The 16,240-nt window shown below is 36.9% G+C and overlaps 1 protein-coding gene across 1 annotated transcript in view; it reads left to right on the top strand.

Annotated features, from left to right (window-relative positions):
• The window catches only part of PREX2 (phosphatidylinositol-3,4,5-trisphosphate dependent Rac exchange factor 2), a 177,121-nt gene that overhangs the window by 55,971 nt on the left and 104,910 nt on the right, over positions 1 to 16,240 (top strand). The window contains exons 8-10 of the mRNA XM_054057421.1: positions 6,297 to 6,430; positions 8,171 to 8,274; positions 15,298 to 15,447. Of these exons, the coding sequence (XP_053913396.1) occupies positions 6,297 to 6,430; positions 8,171 to 8,274; positions 15,298 to 15,447 (388 nt within the window). The remainder of the gene's footprint in view (positions 1 to 6,296; positions 6,431 to 8,170; positions 8,275 to 15,297; positions 15,448 to 16,240) is intronic.

Genomic DNA, 16,240 nt, shown 5'->3' with positions numbered 1-16,240 from the left:
CAGTAATAGATGAAACAGCAGAAACTTTAAAAATATTTTTTTTCTGCAGCTGTGTTCTCTCTCTACATATCCTATTGTTTCCACACCTGCTGTTTCTTGAACTTGCTGTGCCTAAGGATGTACTCTGCTTCTGCAGCAGTGGCTTCAGTCTACCCTGCCTTCTAGAAGTGTTCAGCAGACCAAACCACTATCTGCAAGGAGCATAAAAATTACAGTGAACAAAGAATCCCCTAACTACTGCCCATGACACTGCAAAATTATTTCCTGTCTGCTCCACATGAAATCTCCTGATCTGTGGACTTACGCAAACCTTCCATTTTTGATACTTGAATAGTATGGACAGAGTTAATTCATTCTAAATGTGAATTAAGCAACTATTTTTACTTTAATCAAAATTCTTCATTTCTTCAGTGCATTGCAGAATTTGAAATGTATCACCCGAGTTATTTTTTCCTCTTCCTGTACAGCAGCATTTTCAGGAACTGCTCTTCGATTTCTGTCATTTAGAGCAGAGAAATACTACTATATCAGTATTCAGGGCACTGTAGTGTTTTAGGATGGGACTGTCACTGTAACAAATTCTGCAACAATTCACTGCTCCTTAAGAGAAGGAATTTTAACAAAATTCACAAAGCTATATAATTTCTGGTCTGCATTCAGACAAGACTTTCTACCTGTAGTTGTAGTCCCCAATCATAAATAAATTTTTAAAAAGCTATTAAAGACAAATGACAGAGAACATGTATTCGTGCCATGATATTGTTTGCAGAATTTTGAAAAAGGCCTACTTAAAGAAAGTAGACTTCTAAATGTAGTAATTCAGAGAGGTCTGGTTGACTTAACATTTTCCAAAAGGAGCAAATGTCTTAAGAGCTGCTTGTTTACACTAGGTGAAAATAAGTTTGTTTTTGTAATTAGCTTGCACTTGCTGTCATCAGCAATAACTTGGAAAGATTAGTGTATGTGAGCATTGAAGTGCATTAGGTGTGCTTGCACAATAACTTCATGATAGAAGCAACAGCAAGTTAAGTGCTTACATTGTTTAATACTTTATGGCCAGGAAATTTGTCAAATAATCCTTATTGCCTATCACCGACTTTCTTCTTTCCATTATTTTCTACTTTTCAATTCACACTTCTACTGCACTGGAGTGATTAAAATTCTTCTACTTGCTTTCAGTGCCCAAGTTGTATAGGTATTCAAATGCATCTTAATGAGCACACTGAAGTATAAAATTGCGGTGTTATTAACTCAAATTAAGTTGGTTAGGAACTAACTGTTCACAAACTTCTAAGCCTTGAAAGGGGATCCTTTTTCCTGCATTAAGGTTCTTTGGAGTCCTTAGTAAAAAGTACAGTAGTAAATATATTCGCTATTCAAAACACATTAACAAACAGAAGTAACGATAATAAGGAAGGGTAATAGGGTAGAGTAACGATATTGACAGAGGCATGCAAAACAGACTTACTCTCTCTGTGTGCAGAATGTATTCTGTGAACTGTTGCACAGTAATTTCCTTCTAAGCTTGGTCCCTGCCCCCAGTTTAATTTTAGGTTTTCACTTGTTTTTGAACTCTGAAATAGTGCCATTGTCTTAAAATAGTATGTTTTCAGTAGATTTGCGGTGCTTATTGTAGTTTAGCCGATCAAGTTTGATGTTATCATACAGAAACCGCAGGATGCCCAGTTTGGCAGAATTGCCTTAATCTTAATATGCGCGTCCTTATCAAACATAATATATAGTTAGTCCTTGAAATGGTGCGAATTTCAGAGCATGTGTAAGAGCTAACAGTATTTTGAATAATTCCCAACAACAACTACAAAAAAAAAAATTCTGAATGCAATGTATGGGAATGGATTTAATTAAATAAACATCTGGTTTTCTGCGTTGCCTAAAAACAAAAAGGCAAACTTGTTGGAGATTTCCTTCCAGAAGGAAATGCTTAGCACATTGCTTGGCCCTAACTAGAAGGAAAGGGAAAAAAATAAAGGCTATTTTTAGAATCTGATCAAAGCATGGCTTGAATTCTTATACTTAAGTATCATAAAGTGAGGCTTGTGTTTATTATGATAAAAATACAGATTCATGGAAAAATGGAACATCTGTTTCAAGAAAGAAAATTTTGAGTATAGTGGCTTTTTCACTTAATTTCCTAAGTGGTTGAATATATTAGCCTGAACTCAGAAGTTGTGTAGGTGGCTGTCTCAGCTGGAGAATGGCTCAGCAGCTGGAGTCTGTCAGTAAAGTTTGTGTGGTTGTTTCTGTGAGAGAAGAAAAAATAGAATTGTTGCATTTGTTGTAAGCTGGAAACAGAACAACCCAGTCAGAGTCACAGACCAACTTAGTGACAATAGCATGGGTTATTCTGTTCCTTCCTATTCCGCCATATCATCAAGCAGTATTTCAGTGGAGATTTCTGTTCTAAACTCTAGAATTTTTAGCTCTTTCCTCTGTTTTATTTTGTTTCCTATGTGCATGTACTGAAGAGTAAGTTAATATTTGTCATTTCTGACCTCTGTCACTGTTAACGTGCTGCTCCCTGAATCAGTATGATTGGACTTCTGCGTTTGAATGAAATTTGCCCAGAATATGTAGATAAGTAGCTTTTGTAATGAATAAATCCAACAAATGCTGTTTTTTATCTCAAAGTTGTAAAGATCACTTCTTAATGTTAAAGATGGAACATTTAATGACTTAAGGATGAGGGGATATTGTTTTAAATTTCTTGCATATGATCTCTCTCCCTCCAGTGCATTTTAAATGTATTTATTTTGTGATATGGTCATGGTAGCCCACATTTTAGACCTCTCATCTAAACTATTGCCTTAGTGAAATGACAGATCACGGACTAGAAACGCAGGATTGTTAGAATCTGTTTTTATCTAAATAGCCTGCAAGCTCTGAGATCTTATGGGCTTTTAATTTGCACACTAGCTATCCTGAAAATAACACTAAGTCCTTGGCCCTGGTGCTCCCCACAGGAGAGAACTACTCTATAGTTAGACGTTTGGAGTCTTCAATGGCTCGGAGGACAGATGAAGGAAAAGTTGGTCTAGATTCACAGTATAAGCCTGCTTTGCAGGTCATTTTTTTTTTTCCAACTGAATCCCTTGTATGTTTTTTTTGAAGATTAAAACAAATTTGTTTCTACAACATATGGCATTTATAAATTGACGTAGTACAAAAATACTGGTTTCACTGAAAGTAACCTGTCAGCTCTAATAGCAGTTATTTTAAATGTATAGAAACAGGAACTGTAACACTGTCATGGTAGTATTGATCTTTCATATAGGTCAAGTAACTAAGGATCTTCCCTTGTGAGCACTGAGTGTAAGTTTATGCATTCATATAAACTTTGAAATAGCAAATTACTTCTCAAATATGAGCAATATGAACCTGAAATTTCCCTAGTAGTTTCAGTTAAAATATTTAATGAAAACATTTGTGTTGGAAAGTTTTGGTACTATTTGTTCTAAAAGTATTGCTTATAGGCAGTGTAGTTCAATTTTAGTTGTACAGTTGGTAACCTCACCTGCTTGTGGGACAAGGATGACCTCTCATCCGTTACTACAGCCTTGAACCTTCCCCTGTCAGAGGAGCAGCTTGGAGTTGGATAAATGAATTATTCTATTGGGCTGGATATCAACTGTAGCTTGGCATTGCTTCTGTAATCCCATGTGGACATTCAAGGTGTAGCTACCTCCTTCATGAAAATGTTGTCAGTGCTCTTTTGGATTGCACGGTGGATATGGCAGTGCTTGTGTGCTTTCTGCTTTATCCTTCTTTGGGCGTGTTTTTCATCCTTAAGGAATGTGGTGGAGAGGAGTGCCCACCCCAGGTGTAGAGACAGCAGTACTTTCACATAATATGCCCTTCCTTTTCTTTCCCTTTCACCTCCATGCCTACCCAAATTCTAGGAACAGGCTGACATTAACTGTGTTACATAGGCAAGGGGATGATGGGAGATTTTTCTGCTCTGGCAGTGTTATGTAGGACAGCCAGATGTGACTTCTGATCCTGTTATCTTATTCCCTTGGACTTCAGCAAATAACACAGCAGTAACAAAATTCACTGACCTGCGGCCACACCGGCATGGGTTGTGATCTTGTCAAAAGGTATCCGATAAGTGAAGTTAACACTGTTCAGTATTTGGACGGGAGGTCTCCAAGGGAAAAAAAAAGTCTGTAGAATGTTTTTTTCATCATCTAGCAGCTTATAGTGGAAAAAGAGGAAAACCAATAACAAAGTGTAGTAATGGGATACAGATAATACTGTCATATTGCAACATTGAACTTGAATCACGAAGGAAGCAAATACTGATAATTAAGCTAGCCTGATATATACATTTAAAATAAGTATAAAATATGGTGGTTTTGGACATGATGCTGGCACAGTAGCAGATCTTGCTAAGACTGTTGGGAAAAGGTTGTATTTTTCTACCGTGAAAATGAATTTTTTCAGTAAAAAGAGAGAAAATGTTTTCATAAAATCCTTGCTATGAAAAAATACATCCTTTTGTAGAAAGCCAAAACTGCTGAAACAGTTCTGAAGCCTTAACCTGAAATTTTCTTGCCTTCCCTATAAAACTGAAGTTTTCTGTAAAAATAACCCAAAACTCTTTAAAAAATATCCAGTCTTTTAAAATGCAAATTATTTTTAAGTACTGTTCCAGCAAATTTAAAAAGCGGCATAAGGTATTGGTTACTCTTTTTAATACATGAAAGCAATGAAAAAGAATGGAAAGAAATGACCTGCTTTTCTGTAGCTGTAGTGAGCAAACATCAATTGCAGCCCTAATTTATGCTTAACTTATATTACTGCATGTGCTTTTAAGGCATGTCAGTGTTTGATGTCAAGTAAAACTGTAAAATTAGTATGCCAGCTTCTGGTGCTTATTCTGTCTTTGGGAGGGAAGTACAGTCTAGTGGCTGACATTATTTTTAGGGTTATTTGTTACTAAATGGAAACGGGAGTGATTAGTTAATACTGATACTGAAATGGTTTTATTTAGAGACCTGAATTGTGTTCCAGTGTGGTGGTTGTGCAATCTCTCTTACTATCTCTGTAAACAGACTGTGTTCTCCTTAGAACACTTTATGAGCTATTGCTCAATATTCAGTGCTGTGACGTACAAGGGATGAAGGGTAAGATGAGAGCAGAACCCCTGATTGCTTCTTGACTTTTAATTGAATGCATTTTTCTTTGCGCCACTGTGGTTGGATAAAGAAGAGGGAGCAACTATGGCTATTGCAGGCGTAAGTCATTCAGAACATGTGTAGATGAAAGGAAAGTCCTGGCTTGTGCAGGTTTTTGAAGCTGACTGTTGACTGCCTCAGGTTAGGAAATTCCTTGAGCCATGAGTGTATGCTCAGCACAGCCAGCATGCATAATAATCAAATGGATCGCGTGGCTCGATTCATATAGCACATGGATAGGAGCTCTGTCCCACAGGAGCATGGATTTTCGGAACAGCAAAATTCACCTCTAAACTCAAGGCAGGCCCCTTTGAGAGGAAAATTTCTCTTTAGAAGGCATAGAAATGCCATGAATTTTTCATGGAAATATTTTGGGGAAAATATTATGCTTCGTTAAAGTTGCTTCTTTTTCATTAACCTTCATGAAAATGCCTGCCTTCTTTTTGCATGAAAGAATGATCTGCCTTGAAGCACAAATGAGGCATAGAAAGTTTCACCCCAAACATTTAAGGCTTAGCAAAATTCTGATGTCTTCAGAGTATGTTAAAAGGAAGCATAGTAGGCAGTCTGAGTTGTACACACTACTGTTAGCTTTACCTCAGTTTTAAATCTTGCTGTTTTTTTTTTTATTTTGATCTTGTGTTTAGCTTAATTTAGTGTAGAAATATATACCCTTAATGAAGTTCAAATTCCAGGTTGCTTCGGCTTCCAAGTCCATCTTGGCATAGGTTGTCTTGTAAAGCCCCATTTATAGACATTGCTAACTCAATAGTAAAGTTACTTAGGATAACAGTTACTGTATAAAGTTGGCCTGATTTTTCAGAAGAGGTCTTATACATGGATGTAATGTAATTTGGAAACTTTAGTGATTAAACTTTGTCAATTCAAAAAAGCCACAAACTCATCCCCTCAGTTCATACCAATACTAAATGAGTACAAAGAAATTATTATTTAATTACAACGTAATAAATTAACGTGAGTTTTATTCTTGGTGTTTCCAGAGAAACATCATGAGTTTGTGTGAGAAACTTTTCCTTAATTGCTGTGGAGTCCTTCAGTTCTCACAGAATAAAAAAATAATCTCTTCCTAATTGATTTCAGGGGTCCAACATCACAGACACGTGCACAGAAATGCTGAGAAGTGGACTACTACTGAAAATTTCAGCAGGAAATATCCAAGAGAGAATATTTTTTCTTTTTGATAACCTCCTGGTCTACTGCAAAAAAAAGCACAGGTAAAGGATTAATTTATACTTTCAAAACCAATCTATTTTTCTCACAGTAGAGCTAATCCTCTGTATGTTGTTTTGTAAGTATATTTGAACAGCACCAGTGTTTACTGCCATTAATTGCAATATAGAACTCAGCATTTTTAGAGGAGACCTGTTGTCCAAAGAGAAATGTATTTAATTCAAACACTGAAAAAATTTTATATGACTGCAGAATCGATATGGTGAAATGCAGGGAGAAAGAATCTGCTTTGTAGATCTTCCACAACAGGTTATATGTGATGGCCTCACTCTGTTCTAGAAAGGGTAAACAGACTGAAATTTCATTTCAAACAAATTAGTATTGTACCTTATGCTCTAAAACAAGTCTCTAAAGATTCAAGAGTTGCAAGCCTTATATTTCTAATCAGGGAAAACAGCCAGAAAGCTACTGCTTGCTGCATTGCAAGGAGCAGTTCCTTATTTCAGCAACAAGCTTCTGCAGTTACCATTCAATTCTCTTATGTTTCTGAGAAATGAGTGTTTTCTTCTGTGCAGGCATCCCTCTTGAAAGTGCTTTCTCTTTGATCCAGAAACTGGTTTTGGGTAGCTAATGAACACATGTTACTGGATACATCCTTAATAGATTCCTAGACACGTGATAGACCTTGAGCATTCTCTGTAATACCACTGATGAATACTGTTATCTTTGTCTCTGCCTCTGCACACTTGTGGGTGGTGTCAGAGGAAACTCCACGACTGACCTCAGTGTCCAGTTGAGGAAAATGTCTGCAGCTGCTGAAACTTCTGCTTCGTATATCCAGATTCTACTGTCACCACCACAGCCATGTCCATTAGATCAGTGTGAGTGCTGTAAGATTTTCAAAAGTAGCTCCAGATTTCATAGCCAACTTCCATTCTGTCTTTCCAACACTCTTCTACCAGTACCTTGAATTGTCTGTACCATCCAGGTGAAAGATGTCTTTCTCTCCACCTGTAATATCCATTTGTTGTGATCAGTGCTCTAGCTTGGCAGCGGTCACATGCCTGTTCAAGGATGCCTCCTGGCCTAGCTGCTTTTGAAGGCTGTGTGAGAGGATTGTTGAGTGCAATATTAATAGCAAAACGTATGCTTGGTGCACCCGGGTGAAGGTACGTGGCTGTGCAGACCAGCGTCTGGGAGCACTTGGCACTATCAGCTTCAGGATGAAAAGGCTTATTGGACAGCCTTATTTATAATTCTTTATTAACCCTTATGTGAGGAAAGAAAAATGTTGCCTTTGTTCTTTCATGAATAAGTCCTATTTTTGAGGCTGATGTGTGTAGGTGAAGATTTATATCCAAAGGTATTCTTATTTCATTTTTTCAGTCTTGCTGCCGTTATGTAGAATTTCTTGACAAGTGTAAGGAGGCTACATCAGTTAGGAGGAAAGATCATGCACTGTTTTACAATCCTGATGCAATATTTTGTCTTTGATGGCAGCAATGGCACACAGGTACCAAAGTGTTGGAACAGAGCTTTTATGGAGCGAGACTTTCCTGATAAACTCCCACGTTAGCCAGCAATATGCGGCTTACTCTTAGCAGAGGTGGCATCATTGTGTTAGCACCAGCAGTCTCCCATTTGGCAGTGGTTTCCATAGTTGAATTGCACATGTATAAATGTGTTGATTCTTACAGTAGTCTTTAAATACTTGTACATATAGTGGTGCGGAAACATGGAAAAAGGTGGTGGATTGTATACTCATCTGCTCTTTCTTTTATCAGGCGATTGAAGAACAGCAAAGCTTCTACAGATGGCCACCGTTACCTTTTTCGTGGCAGAATAAACACAGAAGTGATGGAAGTCGAGAATGTAGATGATGGAACAGGTGAGTATATTTGTGTTGTTCGTTTTCCGAGCATTCTTTTGAGGTGCTGAAATCAACTGCATCGTCTTGATTTCTTTGAGAATGGAAGATGCTCCTTGTACTTAGAAAGAAAGGGTAAGATGCCACTTTAAAAGGGCTGTCCGCTCATGGCAAAACTATGCTTCTGTAACACATAATTGTTTTCATACATTATTAGCTGGGTGGTTATAGGAGACTATTTTATGCTGACACGAACTGAGTAATAAAGTAAGGTGACATTTATTTCTCAACTGAAATCATATATTTAACTTATCTATACAGCATTCTAGCACTCTTAAAAAAGGCTATCCCTAGGTAAGTAATACATTTGTAAAAGCAAATGGAAAAGTTACATCTATTGGAATGAAACCTCAAACACTGTAAATGCTGAAATTATAACCTAAGTGTTTAAGAAAACAAGGAAGTGTTTTGTATTGTTTGGGGCTTTTTTTGGTGTTTTTTTTTTTTAATACCTTTAGGGATGTAATCCATATGATTGCTTGAAATTTTCCTGACATATATTAGAAAAGTGAAAACCCAGAGTATTCCTACAGATGTCAATCTGTGTTTTAGAAACTTGAGTTCAATCTTAGAGCTTAACTGTTATTATTTCCTTACAATTGATAAAGAAAAATTGAAACATTGTGGGCTTTTTAGTGTAAAACCATAAAAAAAATACCCCAACCATCCTTGCAGTGACATTGCAATTATGTATGTCTGGAGGAAATTTCTTTAAGTTACATATTAATTTTCCTGGGTTTAAAACAGCATTAGGTTTGCCTCACATCTGCTATTGATTCAAAGCATTTCTTAATGTAATTTCTTTCTAAAACTAAGCATTAATGACAAGGATTGTGCAGTTTAAATAAGTTTCATAGAAGTCCTTCACAGGAGTTAAATGTTTCTTAAAAAATGTTTTTTTACTCTAATCTTGAGTTCTTTGTTTTCAGAATAGTTTTCTTGTTCTACTGGGTAGACTTGGAGAACAGTTTGACTATTGTTCCTATTGCAAAAAACTAGTTTACTGGGGGACTATTGTCTCTCTTCCATCTCTTCTTTCTAAGTCTTTCAACTTTTTGTCATGGGTTGTTTTTTCTAAGTTTTTATTGCTTTCTGTGTCCTTTGGAATTTTGAGTTTTTTTTCCCAGTTTCTTTGTATCTTTTGTATTACGAGGTGTCCAGACCTGAAACTTGGCTTGTGCCAAGTTAAACAGAATAATTAGTGTTGTTTCATGTGGGACGTCTTGTTACTAATCCCAGGATTATTTGGCTTTTTGCAGAGCATATTTTTCAAGTTTTTAGGCTGTATTCCATAATACTACACCAGATCCTTTTGTGCAATACTAGTGCCTATCTCATTATAACTTACACTGTGTTAATGTCTGGGAGTAGGTCCTAATAATATTATTTTCTGTACTGAAGTTTATTTTACTATACCCACAATTTATTAAGCATTCAGAATTCAAGTCTTGGTTCCCAAAGCTCTTGCAATGCTTCTTGCCTTGCTTCCATAAGCAAACAGTGTTTTTAATGAACCATTTAAGCTCTTGATAGAACTACTGGAAAATGCTGAAGATAAGGTAAAGCACTGTGATGTCACACCTGATTCATTTTCTTTGCTTACTAGGCAGTTTTTACAAGAACTTGACATCTGTTTCAGGCTATGTTCTTCACCAGGCCCACTGATTTAGTCAGTGGTTTAGAAATATCTATCAAGTCTCATTGACTTGAATATAATTTGTCCAATATTGTGTATCCTGCTATTTCCCTTTTCTGGTCTGTATTCCTGCCCAATTGTTAAATTTATTTGTATGAAATCTATATTGGTGCTTTGCTAATGGAAAAAAGAGAGTTGAGTGTTTCAGTCTTTTATATCAGTATTATTCAAATACCTTTCAAATTATATTCCTTCATCTTTCTTATGGGCTTTAGAAGCAAGAGAAGGTTTTCCTATTTCCATTATATCACTTTCTAAGATGGCATCTCTTTACTTATAACTCTTGACATTACTGTAACTGCAGAGGCTTATACCCACTATCTTTTTCCTGATGAATATTCCAAGAATTCTGTAACTTTTCTCTTTCACTGGTTCTGATTCTTTACATTGCCATATTTTTAGAGTTGACTTTAGCAAATATTTCTTCCTTCCTCCTTCCATGACTATTCTGTATTTCTCAGATCTGTCCCAGCTATCCATACCTTGATCTCTTTTACACTGTCCATTTTCCTTCCTGCCCATTTGTTTTCTTCCTCAGTGAACTTTCAGTTATAATTTGACTAAGCACAAATAGTCTTCCTCTCCACTGCAGACACCAGTACTCTAATTTCCTCCAGCCACAGGAAATTTTGCTACCATCCCCATTTCCTATAGCCCTGCACACAGTACTGGAGGCTGTCATGCTTCCTTCCCACTTGCTCTGCTGAGCCATATCAAATCTTGTCACTTTTATATATGCAACATTTCTAAAATCCGTCCTTCTTTCCGCACTTCTGAGACATCCATTAATGGTTTTGTGGTTTTGATTTCTAGATTATTCTTTGTTTTTTTTTCCCATATCCTTGCATTTTCCTCCTTGTCAGTTTCAGTTTGTCCAATATCCTAAAATAATTTTTTTCTAGTAATTATTGTTCTTTCATCCCTCCTTTCTATGGTTCTCTTTGAAATATGGAAATGCCTGTGTTATTTCCCTGCCCTGTGGCACCTTTTTGCCCTTTTCTTGCCACCCCTTTCCCTTTAAAAAAAAGAAACCAAACCCCAAACTGTTTTTCTCCTTTGTACTAAAAAGTGCATTCCTTCTCCTCACACTGATACTTTTTTTTCACTTAAATTGTGATGCCCTTCTTTAACCTTCCTCTGTCTTGGTTTCTGTACTGTTCTCATTTGTTGGACCCAGATGTCTTGTTTCTCAGCCCCTGTAGTCATTCACATTTGAACTGTAACCCAGTACTATTCTGCTGCATTCTTTTTGTCTTATCTCATTCCTAAATGTAGAAATTTGGTTGTCTGAGCCTCATTCATGTTGTCTTTGCATGTGCTTTTTTGGTATTGTGTTTTATTTTCCCAAATCATCTACTACATGTTCTTTTCTATAATTCTTTAATTTAGAGTGGAAGATCTGAGTGTAAAACACTTACATTTTCGTATCCATGTCTCTCTTCTCATGTACTCTTCATGGTTTTCTTTATAGACATTTAAGACTTTGGAGTCTAGATGATACTTCTACATTTCTTTACTGCAGATTTTGGGATCCTTTGCTCATTTGGTATAAGGGTTCCAGGGAACCGAGTAACTGAGAATGTTTGCTCTTGGTGTTGATTGATGTAGGAATGTGGTCTTTGTTGTTTTGTAAGTAGAAGCATAGAAATAGGAAAACAGATTCCTAGTGTGGTTTATTGTCATGTTAATGACATGCCTACAAAAATTAACAAAGCTTTTTCTGAAAAGCAATTTTTCTTTCATGAAATTAGGCCTTGGCTGAGCAGTACAGTTGGAGTAAGATTTCTCTTTGTTTCAGCATCATGAAACACTCTGCCTTTTGTTTGGATTGCACTGATCAAAGTGAAATGCGTCTTACTTATCAGGGCAGACTATTTCTGTTCTTAAAACAATGTAGCTACATAACCACTTGCAAGTATTAGAAAGGTGGATTTATTGTGATGGCATTTTTTTCTTTTCTGTATTTAGTTTTTACTGAACTTGAAGTCTCACTCGCTTCTTCTTTCTGTAACCACTAAGTTGATTTTGCAAATCATTTGTTTAGCCTGACTGGCAGTTGTGATTGCCTTAATATGCGTGCATATATCCTGTACAGCCAGCCAGTCAGAACATGCATACCTTCTGGATGGCTGGCCACCACGTCTGCAGCTTTTGACCAGATTTTGTCCAATAGCCAGTCCAAAAATGTATGAGTTCACATGGGATGAACTCATCATCCTCTTCAGATGATGAACTCATCATCCTCTTCAGATGATGGTGGGCATGGGTGTATTTGGGAGAACAAATTGCTAACGGAAGCCTTGGAGGATTGTAGTCATGAGGAACGCGGGGAGCACAAGAGAAAACAAGGGTGTTGCAGTTAAAGGCAGAGGTTGGAGTCAAGCAGGGCATCACAGGAGTGAGTTACTATGGCAAAATTGGGTGATAGCTACTGGTTTTCATCCACCTTTACTTGTTGCCATCTCTATACATTAGGCAGCGTTCATACCTGTCTAGGTGATTGGGCTTTTTGTAGAATACAGTGAATTTGTGGTAGCATGAGATAAATCGGGACAAACTGCCAGTGCTCTTGGCCCTCCAGTTACACGTCTGGAAGCTGCATGTTTAAAATGTCATCTCTACAGTGAGATATTCGGATGGCTGAGTGAGCTATTTTTTCTGAATTAAACTACTAAGTTGACAAAAAAATATCTGTCTGGAGTGAAATAGGAGGATTTAGATCCATTTGTGAGTCTGAGCCATCATTTTGTAGTTTTTTGGCCCTGGTTTTAGCTGCTACATTAGAGATCATAATGTTTCCCTATGTAACACCAGTGTTGTCATCATAGATACACAGTAACAAAGACCATAGGAAAAATATCAGTCTGTAGTTTCATGTGTGTTAACCTCTAACTTATGAATAAACAAAAAGGTGCAGCTAGTGTCCTACTGCCAGGTTTATAAGTATATGCTTAAATAATACAATATTTATTTAAGCATATACTTATATATGCTTAAATATTTTTAATAATATTTATTAAAAATATTTAAGCATATAAGTATATGCTTAAATAATACAAAGGGACCTTAGCCTTCCTTCTTCCAGTAGTACTCCTGCCTCTGAACTCCAAAGGGCTGCAGTCTGTCAGCAGAGAGCTTCTCTCTGAGTATTCTTTCTTTCCCCTGACTTTTGACTCTGAATTTCCGACAGTGCGTGAATGAAACAGTGTTTTTAAAGGGACAAAGGGTATTATGCATAGGTTATGTGAATAAAAATGATGAATAGGTAAGTGGTATAAATATGATGCTGAAAAAATAACTTCATTTTTTTTCCTTGTTATATACTTGCTTGCACTTTCTTGTGCACTTTGAGTACTAGAAAGTTTTGGTGGTTTAGAAATTAGCCGTTAGTCTCATGATTTTCTAGTAGTTCCTGACATTTCCCAGCCCAGTATACAAAGCTTGGCTGCTTTCCATCTAATTAAAATGCAGAGTTATTGAAAGGATACTAGCATGTCTGCTGAGATTTATGATAAATCTTAGCAAGCATTTCAGCAAGGGTTTCAGTTTTGGAAAATCCTGTCTCATGATACAAAACAGGACTGAATGATGAAAATAGTATTTACAGAATAAAAAGCTCTATAGTTATTACAGTAGTTTATGGCTGGTCCTAGGACTCTTGCCTCGTAGTGAAGGCTTGTGGTGAGAAAATGTTGACCTTTGATTTTCTTAATGTTTTGTACAATAGTTTCTAGTGCTAGTTTTAATCTGTATTTTATGTGAAAAAATGTATTTGTTATCATGAAGCATTTATGCCTCAGAAATTTCCCCCAGGAGATGCATGTAATCCCAGTGAAGGATATTCAAGGGTGTTAGTTTTGGAGAGTAGGTCTGTTTAGCTAATTTCTGAGTGAAAATTTATGGACTAGCATGTTAAAATCAAATGTAATAGAAGTAAAGAAAGAGTATTAAGTAGCAAATTTTCTGGTTTCTGTAGCATAGTGGTTTACATGTTTACAATCAAAAGTTCAAGATGCCTAAGCACATCAGTATTTGTTACATGTTGTCTATAATATGTACACTGAACATAGGGTTGTTAGGCAGGTGTTTAAAAACTTATACATTTGCTTAAGGCTTTTCTTTAAAAAAAAATCAGAGTAAATCTTGTATTATATATCAGTTTATTTTAACACGTAAGTGTAGATATTCAGGTAACCATTAAAGATCATGGAATCATAGAATTGCAGAATCACTAGGTTGGAAAAGATCTCCAGGATCACCGAGTCCAACCATTCCTATCAACCACTAAATGACGCCCCGGAGTATCTCATCCACCCGTCTTTTAAAATACCTCTAGGTATGGTTATTCCACCACCTCCCTGGGCAGCCTGTTCCAGCGCCCAGTGACCTTTTCTGTGAAAAATTTTTTCCTGATGTCCAGCCTGAACCTCCCCTGGTGGAGCTTGAGGCCATTTCCCCTTGCCCTGTCCCCTGTCACTTGGGAGAAGAGGCCAGCTCCCCCCTCTCCACAAACCTCCTTTTAGGTAGTTGTAGAGAGTAATAAGTTCTCCCCTCAGCCTCCTCTTCTCCAGGCTAAACAACCTCAGTTCCCTCAGCCGCTCCTCGTAAGACTTGTTTTCCAGCCCCTTCACCAACTTTGTTGCTCTTCTCTGGACACGCTCAAGAGCCTCAACATCCTTCTTGGAGTGAGGGTCCCAGAACTGAACACAGTACTCAAGGTGCAGTCTCACCAGTGCCGAGTACAGGGGGAGAATAACCTCCCTGGACCTGCTGGTCATGCTGTTCATGATACAGATAAATAAAATATATATGATTTGCTTACTTGTCAAAGGGAATTTTATTTTCTGCTTGTATATTTAGTCCTTTTCAAAATTTAATACTAAGTCATTCCATTAGCAGAGCATCTCTTGATATTTTAAGGGGCAAAACCACAATGGTGCATTTTAAAGTAATTATTTATTACAGTTTAACACAAACCAAAGTGCTGCAAGTACTGTGATCTGTTCTTTTAAAAGGACCCTGTCCATTTTAGTGTTGTCTTTACCTTCTTCCATATGCTAGGCAGTTCCCTGTTACATTTTAAATAGGACATTATTTACTAGAATTTAAAAGTGCAGCTTCTTAAGTTTTAACTTAGCTCACAAGTGGCACAGAAAACTTTAAATTCATTTTTATTCTTTTGTATTTCCTGAGCTTTATGTGTAGTGATGAAAGTTCTTAATAATTGTAAGAACTATTGTGTCTTTTTTAAGACTTGGTACTCTTTAAGCCATCTTATCTATTCCCAGCTGACTATCACAGCAGTGGCCACACTGTTATTAATGGCTGGAAGATCCACAACACAGCGAAGAACAAATGGTTTGTATGCATGGCAAAAACCCCTGAAGAGAAGCAAGAATGGCTGGAAGCTATTTTGAAAGAGAGAGAGAGAAGAAAAGGTAGGTTAATAAACTTCCTTGTGTTGCATTCTCAAAAAGCCATACTTTACTTTCTATGTTGAGGTATAAAGCAAAACCAGCTGCTAAGGAAAACTTGTGGTGTCAGGTTCAGATGAAGGTTTATGAATAGCAGCTTGGAAAAAGTAAATCAAACTCATAATAGCTTGAATCATGTATGTTGCTTGTGAATACTCTTTTGGAAATGGGGAGATGATTTAATCTATGATTTTACTGCATATCCTCAACCAGTATAAGTTGTCATAATTTTATTGAGGCCTCTGTGCTATTGTCGTTTGTGGTAGATGAGGGTCTATCATAAATGCTGTGTGGGATTTGTGTGCATTAATTCCCTTTTGTGACTGGCTGTTTGAATCACTGAAATGAGCAGGTTTTCTGTGTTGGATCTTTATGCAAATGATCCAAAATGGAACAATACAGAATATAACCACACCCCCATCTTTCATGTATTCTTCCCTAGCCAATAAAGTAAGAAATGATCATTGGCAAACCATAATTTTGAGTAACTGAATTAAGGTGGAAGAGTACTTGGATGAAATACAATCCTGATCTCAAATGTGACCACAAATAACCTCATGTATTGAAGGTCAACCCAGCACAAAGTAGAACCAGAGAAAGATGACATATCATCTTCTGGAGCTAATTTCATTTGCAAGCTAAAATGTCCTAATCAGTAACTATGTCTGGTATTGAAAGAAAATATGACCTTGTGGTTAGATCTGCAAGTCTTTTTCTGGTCTGTGTAGATTTTTTGATGCCTGTTGCAGTAGCTGTT

This window comes from Cuculus canorus, chromosome 2 (genome assembly GCF_017976375.1).
Source record: "Cuculus canorus isolate bCucCan1 chromosome 2, bCucCan1.pri, whole genome shotgun sequence".
In the NCBI taxonomy this organism is placed as follows: Eukaryota; Metazoa; Chordata; class Aves; order Cuculiformes; family Cuculidae; genus Cuculus; species Cuculus canorus.
The sequence above is the reverse complement of the archived record's forward strand: the minus strand, read 5'-3'. Positions and strand labels throughout refer to the sequence as shown.